General features: G+C 41.5%; 1 protein-coding gene across 2 annotated transcripts in view; it reads left to right on the top strand.

Moving 5' to 3' along the window:
- The window catches only part of LOC138962137 (uncharacterized), a 54,019-nt gene extending 46,846 nt beyond the window's left edge, over positions 1 to 7,173 (top strand). For both annotated transcript variants that reach the window (XM_070333855.1, XM_070333856.1), the window contains exons 2-7: positions 1 to 1,161; positions 1,540 to 1,622; positions 2,973 to 3,215; positions 3,925 to 4,088; positions 4,659 to 4,896; positions 5,586 to 7,173. The exon at positions 1 to 1,161 is cut by the window's left edge and continues 754 nt beyond it. In XM_070333855.1, coding sequence (XP_070189956.1) covers positions 1 to 1,161; positions 1,540 to 1,622; positions 2,973 to 3,215; positions 3,925 to 4,088; positions 4,659 to 4,896; positions 5,586 to 5,641 — 1,945 coding nt within the window. In that variant the 3' untranslated portion in view covers positions 5,642 to 7,173. The remainder of the gene's footprint in view (positions 1,162 to 1,539; positions 1,623 to 2,972; positions 3,216 to 3,924; positions 4,089 to 4,658; positions 4,897 to 5,585) is intronic.
- The last annotated feature ends 9,882 nt before the right edge of the window (positions 7,174 to 17,055 follow it).

Below are 17,055 nucleotides of genomic sequence, written 5' to 3'. Positions count from 1 at the left end.
ACAAGAAAACAAACAAAAGAAGACATTTTCTGGATGTGCCTGCCAGTGTCGAATGTCGGACAGGGCAAAATCTGGAAGGTTCAATTCCAAACATTGCAGATTTCAGTGGAAGGCTGCCTCTACTTGGATCAGATCACCGGGGCTGACCAGTTCTCCTATCAGCTCTGACAGTTATTCGGGAAAACGATGCAAAAAGCTTGCGTCACAATCGTGGATTGTTGACACTTCACCAAATCACAAAGGCCAAGCAAAACGTAACGGTTTAAAATTTAACGATCTGAACGGAGATTTGTGCGGCGTCAAACCAACCATCGCACATGGGAAAGGACACAAAGGCACCGTGGATCTACTGCTGATGTCGGAAGATCAGCGAAAGGGCGGGGATGGTTCAGGTCATGGTAACATCATTCAGCGGTACCTGGTCTCCCTAGCAGTGATTTTTGTGCTTTTGGGAGACTTTTCCAGGCAGAAGACGCCTATTCTGCGTGTGCGTCTTCTGTCACGACCTGGTGCTTGCCAATGGACTCTGAAAATGGACATGGACCAAAACAAACTAGTAGACGCTGTCAGAAATTTCTTTCGTTGCAAGGCACTCGAAGATAGCTTTGAGTATAGTTCGTGTAACTTTTCAAGCTTCCACGATGCTTACAAGACAAATGTTCCCATTCTGGACCCAAAACTCATGGCAAGGTTATCACATCAACAGCGTATGGCAGTGGTCTTTCCAGCTACAGGTTTCTTGCCTAGTATGACGTCAGGAAACAGCAACTTTCTGGACCACGTGGGATACCGCCTGGCCAGTCTGGCGGCGCTTCCTTCCTCCTGCAGCTTGTCCAGAGTCCGCCTAGCTGACGCTGGCTTTCATTTCAACCCCAGATCCAACCCCTCCGCTGTCGTCTGCCATAAGTGTGGCGCTGCTCTCAGCCTGGACACCTCAACAGAAGATGCTACTTTCACCTCTGCCTTGGCTTTTCATCGTCAGTCTTCTCCCCACTGCTCCTTCCTGACGTCTGTGTTGGATCAGTTTACTGAAATGCCCCTGGGGTCGGCGACTGATTCTTCTGGTGTTGCCCATCAGACGGCTTCTGTGTCGCTGACACAGCCAGCACCCGTGTCGTTTGCGTCCAGGCAGGTTGGAGGAACAGATCATGCTGATGGACGGTAAATAGTGAAACTGTTGCATGCTTTCTCTATACTTAGTTAGGGTTGTTGATCATAACGAGTATGGCGTTGTTATCCAAAGCTGCCGTTCATATCACTTCGCTCAGTAGAGAATAACTTTGAATGGTGAACAAAAAGCATATACTTATAGAAAGGCAGAACTGGCATGGAGAACAGTGTTTTAATAACAATACAAAGGCACACTGTTCTTAGAATCGTTTTAACAGTTGAACCAAGACATTTTTTTCTTTATTTGTGTGTGTATCGTGTTTATTTCTTATAGTTTTGGACAGTAGCTAGGGTCCAATTTCTCGATTAGTAAGTGCACGTCATTATATACAACTCTTGATTTTGATTTTGCTACTATTCTACTTTCAGAGATATCTCGGAGGACGGCGAGGGAGCTCCCCCGGGACCAAATAACAACAGACAGACGTTACCCAACAGTCTGCCATCCAGAGGTAAAGTTCATGCATACCACTAACAATCACCTTGCCCTATCTATTGCATATACCACAGCCTGAAGAAAATGACGTGGTTCTATGTTCATGGATATTGTACAACTTGTTGTAATGGCTTTCCTTCCGTGTGTTCCCTTGTTTTTGAGTCATTCTAATAAGAGCTTTTAACACTGTTTTTTTTAATGTTTTTCTCTATATTTTGAAGTCGTGTTTGAACACACGTTTAAACATATTTTATATGATTGTTATGTAAAGACATCAACCTTCACGTCCATAATCTGAGAAAGGAAACAATGAATCAAGAAACTAAAACCCAGGTGCACATCTGCGGCACCTAGGGAGTGTACGTGCACACTATCTTGTTCCTGCCTCTTGCCATCTCAGAGGTATGGCGACCACAGACAGACACACACACACACACAGACAGACAGACACTCTCTTTTATTTATATGTATAGATATGTATATATATATATCAACGGCAATGAGCAAATATTTGCATAGTTTAATAAGCACCGGCACGGTTGGCCTAGTGGTAAGGCGTCCGCCCCGTGATCGGGAGGTCGTGGGTTCGAACCCCGGCCGGGTCATACCTAAGACTTTAAAATTGGCAATCTAGTGGCTGCTCCGCCTGGCGTCTGGCATTATGGGGTTAGTGCTAGGACTGGTTGGTCTGGTGTCAGAATAATGTGACTGGGTGAGACATGAAGCCTGTGCTGCGACTTCTGTCTTGTGTGTGGCGCACGTTATATGTCAAAGCAGCACCGCCCTGATATGGCCCTTCGTGGTCGGCTGGGCGTTAAGCAAACAAACAAACAAACAAACAAAAAGTTTAATAAGCCTGGCAATATTCTGCAAATGTGGGCAAGCAAAAAATATATATTTTGTTTGTTTGTTTGTTGTTGTTGGGTTTTTTGTGTGGGTTTTTTCGGGGGGGGGGGGTGGGGGGTGGGGGGGGGGGTCCTGCTTGCTCACACGTGCAGAATATTGCCAGGCTTTTTAAACTTTGCAAATTTTTGCTCTTTGTCGTTGAATCGTCATTATCATCACATCATCATAATCAGCAGCAGCAAGAACAGCTAAAGCTGCCATAGCAACAGCAGCAGTAGTAACAACCACATCAGCCACAGCAGCAGTAGTAGTAGCCACAGCAGACATGTCAGCTGTAGCAATGTTCACAGTAGCAAAACATTAGCATCAGCAACTGCAAAAGCTGCAGTCGCAGCAGCAACAGCTGCAACACTTGTGTTCTTCTCCTTCGTCGTTTCTCTACTTTATCATTGCTTTTTGCAGATGCTGGACAACATTACTTTATAATTATGTCGATTAACCCCCTGTGTATTTACACCAGGATACACCCTCGCCCCGTCCAACACACACCAATCATCAACAGTATCTCAACAGCCGCGTCAAGCAGCTTCAGCAGGTCGTCAGGTCAGGGACAGCGCTGAAGAACGACCTCAGCTTGACCTGGGCAGCGCGGTGTACCCCCAGTTCAGCACCGCTCAGTCCAGACTGGCCACCTTCCAGAACTGGCCCCTCCTCAACGTCTTCCTGCCCCAGACTCTCGTCTCCTTGGGATTCTACTATGCTGGTAATGAACGAATTAAGAGCGTTTGTGTTTTTGTCAGAAAATATGAATGTGTGAGTGTGTGTGTGTGTGTGTGTGTGTGTGTGTGTGTGTGTGTGTGTGTGTGTGTGTGTGTGTGTGTGTGTGTGTGTGTGTGTGTGTGTGTGTGTGTGTTTGCGCAAATGTGTCGGTTTCTTGGTTTTCTGCTTTTCTGTTCTTAAATAAGTGTCTGTGTATTGTCACATCAATGATGTTATGGGGAAAGATATGTGTTTTGCAGAGTACAATACAGGTGTTGTATAAACACTTTGCCGAATGACGTTCATATTTTTCTTGGTATGTTTTTATCCTGCAAGCTTTGCGGATTGTGCAGTCAGTTTAACCTAACGAAGACACAACCACTCTTGGTTACAGGTTATGGGCAGAATATACCTGCGCAGTTTCAGCGGCACAGACGACGCACTGCCTATTATTTATGCCGCGATAGGGAGTATGACGAGTACTTGGCCTGTTTTCCTCTCGTGCAACGTGTAGCGGGCTGGGATAATCTGCAGTGCGTCGTCGGTCCTGCTGAAGTTACATAATTATGTGAGCGGAGCCCCTTACGTGCACTGTGTGTGGTGTCGTACCTTGGGTCGGTCTGAACATCATTGCTGAAGAAGACAGAATGCTTTCTTAGCACTTCATGAGAATATTGCCACTATCACGAAGGAAATCACCTTTTTTTCTTCAGGCTATGCGGACTGTGTGCGGTGTTTTTACTGTGGAGTGGGCCTGAAGTCGTGGGATGAAAACGACGACCCTCTGGTGGAACACGTCCGCTGGAGACCTCAGTGCGTCTATCTGCTGGCAACCAAGGGGAGGCAACATATCCACAGCGTGATCAACAGGACCGGCGTGAGTACTTAAAAAAAAGAAAGACTGGAGATGTCATCTAGTCTGTAACGGATGTATAATAGCTCCGTGGAAATGGTGTTATTGTTGATGGCCAAGGGGAGGTAATGAATGTATCGGCTGAGTGCTGAACAGTTTTTCAGCTGAAGGAGATTGTATATATGAACAGACATAGTAAGACTCGAACACATAATTATTGTGTCTGTGGTTTGAATGGAAAGCAATATAATTGGCAAACGTAAAGAAATCAACACTGAAGACTGACACACGCAATTCATTGTAGACAAGATTTGAATAGAAAGCAAATAATTCAATTTCACTTAAAATGATTACAGCAAAGTCAACAAATCAGCACAATTAATGCCTGTTTGCATTAGTTAACTTGTAAGGTGTGAAAGCTAAATACACAAAAGTAGATTGTTTGATGATTACTTAAACAAACTCTTTCAAGTACTGCCCAGATACATGGGCTTTACCTTGCCAGTCCTCAGGCAGCAAATAGAAGGGAACATAACCTTGATAGTATTAACAAGCCACCTATTCTCACATAATCGCCACTCTGTTTGTCCTCAGAACACAAACAGCCAAAACGACTCGGAACACCTGTCTTCTACTCTTCCCCAATCACAACAGCATCAGACAGCTCCGACATCCAGCACCTCCACCACTGGAATAACCACAGCCAGAGATGGTCATGGGGCCAGGACAGGGTCTGAGAGGAGTCCGTACGCTATTGTCCGGCAACAGCTACTGACTATGGGTTTTTCTGTGGAGGACATCGACAGAGCTCAGGAGCAGCTCGGGAACACAGGTAGGCTATTGATACGAAAGTGTGCTTCTAGTGAGCAAGACTTACAAATACATAAGAAATATGGTAATTGATGAATCTAAGTGAATATCTTTAACAATGTTGGAACTGTATAACTAAACGTTATTTCACAGTAGGCGTTTTTTCTTTCTTCTTTTTTCTTTCTGGTGTGTATTTGCTTTGTTTATCTGCTTGCTTGCTTCTTTCTTTCTGTCTTTTTGCTCATAATCTTTTTCCCTCTCTGCGTTCCATCTTTCCCTCAAAATAATGGTATTTTTCGTTGTTTCAAGGGAGGTACAAAAGTTATTGAAACACATGGTCTACATTACTGTGTTGTACACTTATTTGAACACATCTTTATTGATACGCTGAGAACGTCAATTCCCGGTGAAGTAATTAGGTCTTGATTCAAAAACAAAACTTGCACAATTGTAGTTCACCCTTGGTCTGCTGTACTATTTGCACAACCTTACATGATTCCCTGAATATAGGATTGTTGCATATAATGAAATTCGGACAGAAGAAGGTAAATCATTATTTACATTACCGTTTTATATCATACTCTTGACATTTTCTTGAGTTCCTTTTTATAATAACTAAAACGGTTTAACATTTTCTTCAACATACACATCCTCAAAACACCATCATAACCGGATCTGATTAAAGTATATTTGTTTCTCTATTTGCTGCAGGAGGACCCGAGGTTTTGGACAATCTGTTAGCCATACTGATGCCAGAGAGAAGCTGACAGCTGTTGAGTAAAAAAAAAAAAAAAAAAAGCATACGTGTATATCCGACCAAATGCACGATCAGTAGAAAACAAGACAATGCGTACATGTATGAACTGACTATCTGACCCAATTTAGTGAACGTATGAATTCCTTCATGCTAGCACTGTCAGAAACAAGAACATGAACAACGAATTGTTACAACACTCGATGACGTATGACAGTAAGGTTGTAGAGCTCGGTATGGTATATTATCAATTAAACATAGAAATCTAAAACTGTCGTTTTTGTCATAACGAGTACGGCAACCGGTACGTGCAACGTTCCCTAAACAGCTAGGTAAATCTGTATTCAGCAAGCATGGGTGCGTACACCTGTAAGACGTGTTTTAATCCCTAACGTTGGTTTTCAAAGACGTTTTATAAATTGAGATTTAGGCCCTCGTTAGGCCTGCGTCTGGACCTGGAACTTTGTAAGTCACGAGCTGCAACGGTAATTTCCAATGATATGGAGAACAATGTACGCTACCTGGTTGATTCAAGCGATCTCAGAAATAATCATTTGTTCGAGCAAATGTTTACGCAAAAACCGTGATGTCGAAAATAAATAAAGCGTATTACACAACAATGTGTATCAAGTTTATTCTAGCTGGCTGGCTGGCATGCTGTGTCTGTGTTTCTACATACAAATTTGTATCCCTCTATGTGTGTTTTTGTTGTGTTTTTGTTGTGTGGTGTGTGTGTGTGCGTGTGTGTGTGTGTGTGTGTGTGTGTGTGTGTGTGTGTGTGTGTGTGTGTGTGTGTGTGTGTGTGTGACTTTGTCTCTGTGTGTGTCTGGACTATGGATATTGCACTCGTAAACAACGAAACTATGTGTGTGTGTGTGTGTGTGTGTGTGTGTGTGTGTGTGTGTGTGTGTGTGTGTGTGTGTGTGTGTGTAAAAAAGTATTTGTGTTTGTTTATATGCATTAAAATGTTGAAAATGTTTATAATTGCATGAAGATAAACACACTTGGTAAGATTCCCTTGTCTGTGAATCTCTTACTGGACCAACAGGCTGGTACAGACAATACATTATTTCCCTTTCGGCCTTTTTCTAATTTCTTGGTTAAAACTGGTCGAAGTGTGTTTAATATGGGCGTTGAAAATGACATATTGTGTACTTTTTGTAAAAACAAAAAGGAGAGTATTCTGCATATTTTCTGGAACTGCACGTGCGTGCGTACGTGCGTGGCTTGAGTTTTAAGAAGCGATAAACAAGTGTACCAACGCAGCAGTAGTATTGACAGAGAACCACTTTGTCATTTTGGTAATGATTTGAATTTAAAGCAGATGCAATTTTTGATTTTATTTAACTGTTGGCTAAGTTTTTCATTTATAAATGCAACAAGAAAAAGATGTTACCAACGTGTTGTAGATTTAAAGTTTATTGTCAGGCATATGAACCAATAAGAATTAAAATGTTGTCTGTTTTACGACAATACTTTAACAAAAAAACAATCGAACAGTGCAAGCCATACGAAAACATCAATAATAAAATGTACAAATTCGAACTATTTGCTGTTTGCGCTCACTCAGCACGCGTGCGCGTGTGTGTGTTTGTGTGTGTGTGTGCGTGTGTGTGTGTGTGTGTGTGTGTGTTTGTGTGTGTGTTTGTGTGTGTGTGTGTGTGTGTGTGTGTGTGTGTGTGTGTGTACCCATGTTTCCACAGGTTTGGTTGCCTAAATCACCATAAGGCAACCATCCACACGTGGATGGCAACCTAAACTCTGGATGGCAACCTAATTGTGTGGATGGTCGCTTCATTTAACACCGTTAAATTGACTTTTTTGACGGAAAGAATGTCATAACAATGTTCACAATGACATTCTTTCCGTCCTCTATAGGCGACGAAATAGGTCAAATTTTGTGCATTTTTTAGTGCAATATTCTTCGATGCCGGAGCGAGTACTGCACCCAGTGCTGTTGTAGTGCAAGTGCACTAGAAAGGCACTACACCCAGTGCCGCCTCTTAGGTAACCATCCACACTTTAGGTGCGTGTGTGTGTGTGACAGACCGAAGAGAATAATTAGCTCTATATTACATGTTGTCTGCTAAAACAACACTTTGCATGAATCAAGATGAGACTATTTAAATAGAAGTATAATTATAAGTAATAAGTACTACATAGAAATATAAAAATCAACTAAGCTATTCCGAACGTGTGTGTGTGTGTGTGTATGTGTGTATGTATGTGTTTGTGTATGTGTGTGAGTGTGTGTGTGTCTGTCTGCATGTGCGCATGTGGGAACGTGTGTATTTGTGTGTGTGTGTGTGTATGTGTGTGTGTGTGTGTGCGCGTGCGTGTGTGTGTGTGTCTATGTGAGTGTCTGTGTCTGTGTGTCTGTGTCTGTGACTGCCTATCCTGTTGTCTTTATTAGGCTGGATATAAGTATGGCTGCATTTGAATATCTAACATCAAAATACAAAAATATGTTGCTCGTTTAAACTGTGCGACAACCAAAGAATTAAAGACATGATATGAAGTCAATCTAAAAGCAACACTTACCTGGTGCAAAATATCTCAAGATAGTAAACTTAAAATGTTAGTGCATATACATGTATTAATGCAACAACATCGTAGGTAGTAAATATGCAATTTATGACACAGGCAACACAATTAGAGTCTAAAATAGACATAAACGATGTACAACCATTGTTTGTTTTTTCATGTAACCATTGGCTCATCTTATGTCGTAAAGGGGAAGGGCCACTAATATGGACCGGCTCCTGTTCCGACAAAATATCAGTGCTAGAGCGCTCAAATCAAATTCATTCGCCACATTCACCCTCTCTGAAAAACGTACACATGTCAAAACCGTTGCGGATGCAAAACAACACAAAACCATTTGGCTTTTTTTTTCACTTATTAATATTTCTGGCAGCGTTCACTCTAAATGTGATGCTTAAAACGGACTAAATGTTGTCCACAGACACAACTGCACTTTGTAGCAGCGTTTTAGCAGTGTTGGCCTGTTTTTTCTAGCGCAAACACAAAATAGTAGCAACATAATTATAAAAGCATGTGTGTGTCACCTAATATGGATCAGCTCGAATTTTTCACAACAGATATGCCATAACACTGGCATATGTCGTGCCCAATTTCTGGCAAATGGGCCGATAAACACTTGGGTTATAAGCGGTCAAGAATATGACAGACGAACGGACAAACAGAGGTATTCTAATGATTTAGATTCGTGTTGGCCTCTTCGCTGGTCCGTCTTAGGCGCCCAGGCTCCTAAGATGGATCAGATTTGTTTTGTTTATCTAATCTTTGTTGGATGTCTATGAAAGCTAATTCGTTCTTGAAGAGGGAGAAAACAACTGCAAAGCACAAAATGGAACTTCTGTGCAAGAAAAGAAACTAGTTATGATCAAGATACTATAAGTGGTCCATATTCGGGGCCTTTCCCCTAGATATGATGTAAATATGACGATGGTATGTCAAAGTCGAACACTTAATCAAAAATGGTAGAAGAGAACATTGCTTTAAATAAGAAAACAAAACAACTGTGACAACTGACTGCATCTTTCTCCCTGTTTTACAATGTTTGCACAAATACAGCTAAATAAGGATCCTTGTTCACCTTGACCGAAAAAGAAAAAGAAGAAGAAGAAAAGACAAAGAGAAAACGGTCTGAAATTCAGTGCCTGGCAAGCATTAGATTATATGAATGAGCTGTATTGCCATTGCCTATCAAGTCGAACCAGCCTTTCAAACAGTGCAACCACTATACCTGGCACGGAATTGCACTAGCCCCTAAACCAGTGTATTCATTACCCGTCAATGAGTTGAATCAGACTTTCAACCAGTATATCCTATGCCTGACTAGCAGTTGAACCAGCCTTTGAACCAGTATATCCTATGCCTGACTAGCAGTTGAACCAGCCTTTCAACCAGTATATCCTTGCCTGACAAGCAGTGGAACCAGCCTTTCAACCAGTATATCCTATGCCTGACAAGCAGGTAAACCAACCTTTCAACCTGTATATATTATGCCTGGCAAGCAGTTGAACCAGCCTTTCAACCAGTATATCCTATGCCTGACAAGCTGGTTTTAACTGGTCGACCATGATCGTGTTCTTGTTTGATTTAGTAACGTGAACGCAACTCTCAACTATCAGTATATTATGTGCTAGTTCACTTTTCATCAGTGTTGGCGTCGCATTGGCATCTCAATGCTGAGAAAGAGTGATTTCTAATGCATGGCAAGGAGTTCTACCTGACCAGAATATAAACTGACCTTTTGTCCAGTATAACCTATATATATATGACAGGATTGAAAACAAAATTGTAAGCCGAATATGTTATACCATTCAAAGAAAACTTAGCAAAGTGAAACAATTAAGATGATTTCTAATAAAGAAATCACCAGGCAGTCTCTCTCTCTCTATTTTTCTCTTTCTCTTTCTCTCCCCCCCCCCCCCCCCCAGCATTTAAAGAAACCCCATCAAAGCGAAATCATTAAGATGATTTCTAATAAAGAAATCACCAGGCTGCCTCTCTCTCTCTCTCTCTCTCTCTCTCTCTCTCTCTCTTTGTATCACTCTCCCCCCCCCCCCCCCAGCATTTAAAGAAACCCCATCAAAGCGAAACAATTAAGATGATTTCTAATAAAGAAATAACCAGGCTGCCTCTCTTTCTCTCTCTTTGTATCACTCTCTCTCCCCCCCCCCCCCCCAGCATTTAACCATCAAAGCGAAACAATTAAGATGATTTCTAATAAAGAAATCACCAGGCTGTCTCTCTCTCCCCCCCCCCCCCCCTTCAGCATTTAAAGAAACCCCATCAAAGCGAAACAATTAAGATAATTTATAATAGAGAAATCACCAGGCTGTCTCTCTCTCCCTCCCTTATCTCTCTCTCTCTCCCTCTTTCCTCCGACCCCCCCCCCCCCCTCACAGTTTTCAAGCCTCCAACCTCTCTGAAGTAGACAACAAGCATCCTTTCTTCATCAAAACCCTTTCCTGAATACGATATTCAAGCCCGATTTCACTGCTTTTCGGTGAGTCTTTTTTTCAACCAACCATTCAACATTCTTTCTCCGTGACATCTCCCTTCAACACTAACCCCCTGCGCGTTAACACTTTGTAAAATGTAGAATACAGTTTTACAGCATACAGGTTGCTGGTGGTGGACACTTTTGTTACTAAAAGGACACATTCTGAGTCATCTTTCTTTGCCTACGTCCTGTAGTAGCGGAACCGCCTCGTGGCTATGCTCTGGGTTTCACTCTCATAATGTCCATCATGCCGTTTCTGTCAATGGGCGGACAATTGGTGACTCCATTTTTGACATTCCATGTTTGCCGAGTGCAAGACAAAGTGTGAGACCTTGGCTGTGAACTGCAGAAGAAGCAGTAGACTGTCTTTAGTTCTGCATCGTAGAAATATCCATCTGCTGCAAGAGGTCCAGGCTGGTTGTTTAGGTCAGCAACACCAGCAATGGGGGAAAAGGATCCGAGACGGTGTAACTCAAAGCGCATGCACAATGCACTGTCACTTTGAGGAAGATTGTTTTGAGAGTTGGGTGGAGAGGGTGTCATCGTCTTGCATTCTAGGAGCTATAAATGGTCACGGTTCATGTAATATTTTAAACTAGCCTAATGTCAATATAGTTTTGCACCAACAGTCCTTACGTGTTCTTCGTCTAAGTGACCATTTTGCTGGTGTTTCGTCACAAGTTTGTCTGCAACAGAAAATAAATTGTGGTTAAGCCTGATGAATAAAGGTGATATCACACACACATACACACACACACACACACACACACACACACACACACACACACACACACACACACACACACACACACACACACACACACACACACACTCTACTGAATGAATCAATTCACAAGTAAAACACTGCAAGATATTGTATTTGCAAACGCTTCTTTCGGCCAATACACTAGTACTGCGGAGTAAGTAAAACTATCACAGTCTAATACTGTTGGCAGTCTTTCGTGTTTTTTTGGCATTTGAGTTTTTATTCATGCACGTATTCATCCATTTTGCAAAGACCATAAGTTTAAGAATCAGAGAGTTTTGTATCGTATAATTTTAGATTTTTAAACCATTTTTTTCTGATTTTGTGGGGGTTTTCCGAACAGGTGATACACTGCATCAAGTCTAAATATTTGAACACATTCGTGATAGTTTCCAAATCGATCAAGATTGAGTAAATGCTTCCTTCTTTGGCCGGGAACGCAGAAGAAGAAGTTTCTTCTTTGAATGTGTGTTAGTTTGTTTGTTTGCTTGTTTCTTGGCTATGTTTACATCTTTTCTTTCTTCTGTTGATTCTTACAGTTCATATTCAGCAGGCAATTGCAGTTTTAATAAGCAACATAATGTATTTGATTGATACAATGATTTCAAAGATAGATAGATAGATAAATATCTCGATATATCGATAGATAGATAGATAGACAGATAGATAGACAGACACAGAGAGAGAGAGAGAGAGAGAGAGAGAGAGAGAGAGAGAGATAGATAGATAGATAGATAGATAGATAGATAGATAGATAGATAGATAGATAGATAGATAGATAGATAGATAGATAGATAGATATATAGATAGATAAGTTACACAAGTTCCCAGGAGCATTCTTGAAATAAAACCACCACGGAGGCTTGACACACTACATAAACGTAAGTACTTTACGTCTCTATACGTTTCGGTGTCTTTCTAAAGTGCAGGTCTATTTGAACAACAATGTGATCTAATCATGCGTGCTTTCTTACCAAATTCTAGTTTTACTGTGCTGGTTCTATTTATAGAGTCTCTTTCCGGAAGAAAAAAAAGACGTCATTCTCTTGAATGGACCTCTTTGTGCGTTCTCGCATAAGCTTTTCCGGACGTAGCGAATTTCGTGTATTGTCAGATGTGTGTTGGAATGTGTTATCGCTGTTGTTGTTGTAATAATATTAGCATTACTACTGGTACCAGTAGCTGACATCATTACATTCAGAGCAGATAATGTGACACGTACATTAATGTGTTGAGAGATATATTAGGAGGGAAACTCGTCTCGTCATATCCCACAATCAGTTTACGAGTAATTTCAACATCAACAGCGATTGTTGATAAGAGACGTTGCATTCTTGTGAATGAATGCAAATGAGCTAATATGCTGTCACACAAAAAACCAAACACAACTCCGAATTTAGGTTCTCTCCACTGTATTGATCAGCTATGACAACGGCATACACACAAATACACACAATCATGAACATAAAGGTTAGGTACTCAAAAATCCAGTACTCAGTTTTGGTAGGCAAAAAAAACACTCGAGATGACAATCTCGTACACAATTGCAGTGACAAAACTCTCTATCCTTCACTGAGGTATAAAACTACAAAAAAAACAGTCCGTGAACTCACAGGCACATGATATCTAGTTTACAGGTATCTACTCACCGCTCGTGTGTAGTCAACAAAAATCAGTTATAGTTTCTACTACGGCAGACTTACAACACCGTCTGCTCTGTCTACTAAATATTCCTTATCTCTTAAGTAAGTTAAGATATTGTAGACATATTCTAATTCTGGTCATACGCAGAATTACACAGCTTCTATTGCTGTTCACTAGCAAATGTATTTTACTACTAATTCCTGCTACTGGTGACCTCGGTCTACTCAGTTTCTACCGTCCTGTGACCACTATGGTCTGACTCTACGGACAAAAATAACCGTGCACTAGCTTCTAGAAATCCCGTCGAATCTCAGCTATGCGAGTCTAAAGGCGTAATATTCCGGCGGCTCCTCAGATCCTTCATTCATCATCTGGCCGCTATTTTCCTTTATGACCGGTTACACGACGCACTGCACAACATAAATAGCGGACATCTTGTCTTAGATGTCTGCTACGTTTAAAGTTACAGTGTTAGTCGATTCGACTTATGCGATAAACATTAACGATATTCAAATGCTTATTCCATTTACCTGTTAAGTGCTCTACTCGGGCTTCCTTTCTCCCGGTCGATTCCCGTGACAACCCCTCCCTGTCGCTGGACAGTGGTTAAGTGTAACGATATCTTCGTTGCGATTTACAAAGTCAACTCTCTCGGCCAGTGAGTTGAATTTACAATCCGTGCGCCACACAATTTACTACGTCACTCTGTTATCTCTGGTTAGCGCTCTCAAAGCGTGGAGGCTATCTCTATAAACTTTGCCTGTCAATGTTATTCGTGATTTCCTTCACAATTCTATTTACCTTCGCTTAAAATTAAAAAAAAAAGCTCGGGATTTTAGGACACATGTCTTCAATTTGCGTTCTCATAACTGAATAGTTCAGTTAACTCCCAGAAGAGTGAAGTTGTGTGATAAAGTCGTCGAATTCGCATCCCCAGAAGTCGATAGCGTGCAGCCTGCTTTTACGCTTTTGACAGTACGAACATGCCGTCAACTCCTTATGCTCTCCGACAGGACATGTCAACAAAGAATAACAAAACAACCTTACCAAGTTTAGGCATGAAGATCTTCAGGGAGCTTCATGGAATTGACGTAATCCCTACGTTAATGGCGGAAGTTTCAGCAATCACATGATACCTGGGTGCGCATGTGCATAGCCCTGTGCTGCATGGGAGCACTGTAAATGCAATTCCACACGGGTATATATACAGAAGTGTCCTACGCTGGTGTCCTTCTCTTTCTCCGCGGCTGGTGAGTAGACCAGAAGAAGCGATTCGAGGTTGTGCAATCCTTGCAGCACACATTGTAACACCAATGTTACTGCTAAAATACCAGTGGATTGCTCGGACGACTTTTTTCATGCATTTGCTTATTGTAAACAGACATTGGCCATATCATTCAAACGAGTTGTTTGTTTCTATTTTGTTGTTGTTGCTTGTTTTGATGTTGTTGTTCTATTTTATTTTTTAATGTGTGTTTGTTGTTGTTGTTGTTGTTGTTTTTTTATGTTTTTTTTTGGGGGGGGCAGTCCGCTTACAATTTGTCCCGCCCCTCTTACATCCCCCACCCCATTACCGCCCATCCCCCCTTGTTTGGTTTTGCTTTTTACATTTAGTCAAGTTATGACTAAATGTTTTAACATCGAGGGGGGAATCGAGACGAGGGTCGTGGTGTATGTGCGTGTGTCTGTGTGTGTGTGTGTGTGTGTGTGTGTGTGTGTGTGTAGAGCGATTCAGACTAAACTACTGGACCGATCTTTATGAAATTTGACATGAGAGTTCCTGGGTATGAAATCCCCGAACGTTTTTTTCATTTTTTTGATAAATGTCTTTGATGGCGTCATATCCGGCTTTTCGTGAAAGTTGAGGCGGCACTGTCACGCCCTCATTTTTCAACCAAATTGGTTGAAATTTTGGTCAAGTAATCTTCGACGAAGCCCGGACTTCGGTATTGCATTTCAGCGTGGTGGCTTAAAAATTAATTAATGACTTTGGTCATTAAAAATCTGAAAATTGTAAAAAAAAATAAAAATTTATAAAACGATCCAAATTTACATTTATCTTATTTTCCATCATTTGCTGATTCCAAAAACATATAAATATGTTATATTCGGATTAAAAACAAGCTCTGAAAATTAAATATATAAAAATTATTATCAAAATTTTGTTTTTCGAAATCAATTTAAAAACACTTTCATCTTATTCCTTGTCGGCGGTTCCTGATTCCAAAAACATATAGATATGATATGTTTGGATTAAAAACACGCTCAGAAAGTTAAAACGAAGAGAGGTACAGAAAAGCGTGCTATCCTTCTCAGCGCAACGAATACCCCGCTCTCCTTGTCAATTCCACGGGCACTGCCTTTGCCACGGGCGGTGGAGTGACGATGCTACGAGTATACGGTCTTGCTGCGTTGCGTTGCGTTCAGTTTCATTCTGTGAGTTCGACAGCTACTTGACTAAATGTTGTATTTTCGCCTTACGCGACTTGTTCTTCTTCTTCTGCGTTCGATGGTTTTTGCTTTTAAAAAACAACAAAAAACAACAACAAAAACAACAAGAGGAAAACACAAAAACAGAAAAGAGAGGATGCAAAAGAGTATGATGCCCACCAATTAACTCAAAGACGTGTTATCCACGTCGGCACAGTTCAATCCCTGAATTTGAATAAGGACAAAAGAATCAACACGTATGCGTTCACTCAGTTGTGCCGGTGTCCGGTGATATTTTTTTGTCAGAAAAATAGTACCACGGGGTTAATTAGTCATAATAACTTATGATTTTAATCAGAACGCGCATCGAATTAGATAACATTTAATCAATTGTCGTTCATCTTCAGCTGGTTCATAAAAACACATTGATAAATGCAGACACACGAATAACGTGGATGAAGTGTATAAAGGCACTGCGCAGTTTGCATCTTAATTATTGAGGGGACGAGGACGTCCTCTCTTTTACGATCTGTTGGGGAATTTGGGGGAAAGTGACATGGAAGAGCATGTGACCAGTCCCCCGTTTCTTAGATGCTAGAAATAGCGAGTGTGGCGAGGACGTAGCGTTTCTTAGGCATTTCTCGCCGCGATGAACTCTAGGATTTAGCGAACTAAACTGAACTGAACTAAACTTTATTTTACAAGGATTAAAACTTAAGGTTAGCCCTTTTTATACAATGTATCCTAGACACACACACACACACACACACACACACACACACACACACATAAACACACACACACACCCACACACACACACACACACACACACACACACACACACACACACACACACACACACACACACACTATGGTATCGAGGACGACTCCTCCTTTATGGTCTGTTGGAGGCAGTGACATGGAGTATCGTTGTACCGTTCTCACGAGATCAGTTATATTTGTTTTTTCCTCCTTATTCGTGCATCTTTACAACTTTTCTGTGTCATCTGTCATGTGTGGTGTCAATTGGAAAAAAAGCACTCGAGAAGGTTTTCACATCCAACACATGTTACTCATATTCCAACACTTACTGACTAATCGAGCAACACTATTCCTTCTTCAAGAAGTTTAGCGGGAAAACCTTTTATGTGCTTCCATGAAATAGACGAATCTATGTGCTAAAGCGGGCAAAGTGTAGTAGACGACACCTATTGACGGATTCTACCATGTCACAACATGTCTCACAGTCGCATAGTCTGACTGTGTCTGGAATCTACAAATGGTGAACGTTTTATGTTTGTGTTATGACGTGTGAGCAAAATAAAGTTAATCGACATTGATACAATTTGTCATAACAAGAGCACTACCCCTACCCCCCCCCCCCCCCCCCCCCCCACCTCCCCTTTTAAGTGTTCGTCCATTTTCTTTCTCGTGGCTGTGCGTGACCGCCTGTACGTGTTCTCACACTTCTTCCCCCCCCCCCCCCCCCCCCCCTCTTCCGCTCTGCACTGGCCAGTCTCAGTTTGAGAGTCTCTTATGTCACCTCCTCTCT

This window comes from Littorina saxatilis, linkage group LG3, assembly GCF_037325665.1.
Source record: "Littorina saxatilis isolate snail1 linkage group LG3, US_GU_Lsax_2.0, whole genome shotgun sequence".
Taxonomy (NCBI): Eukaryota; Metazoa; Mollusca; class Gastropoda; order Littorinimorpha; family Littorinidae; genus Littorina; species Littorina saxatilis.
This window is presented reverse-complemented; position numbering and strand designations above follow the sequence as displayed.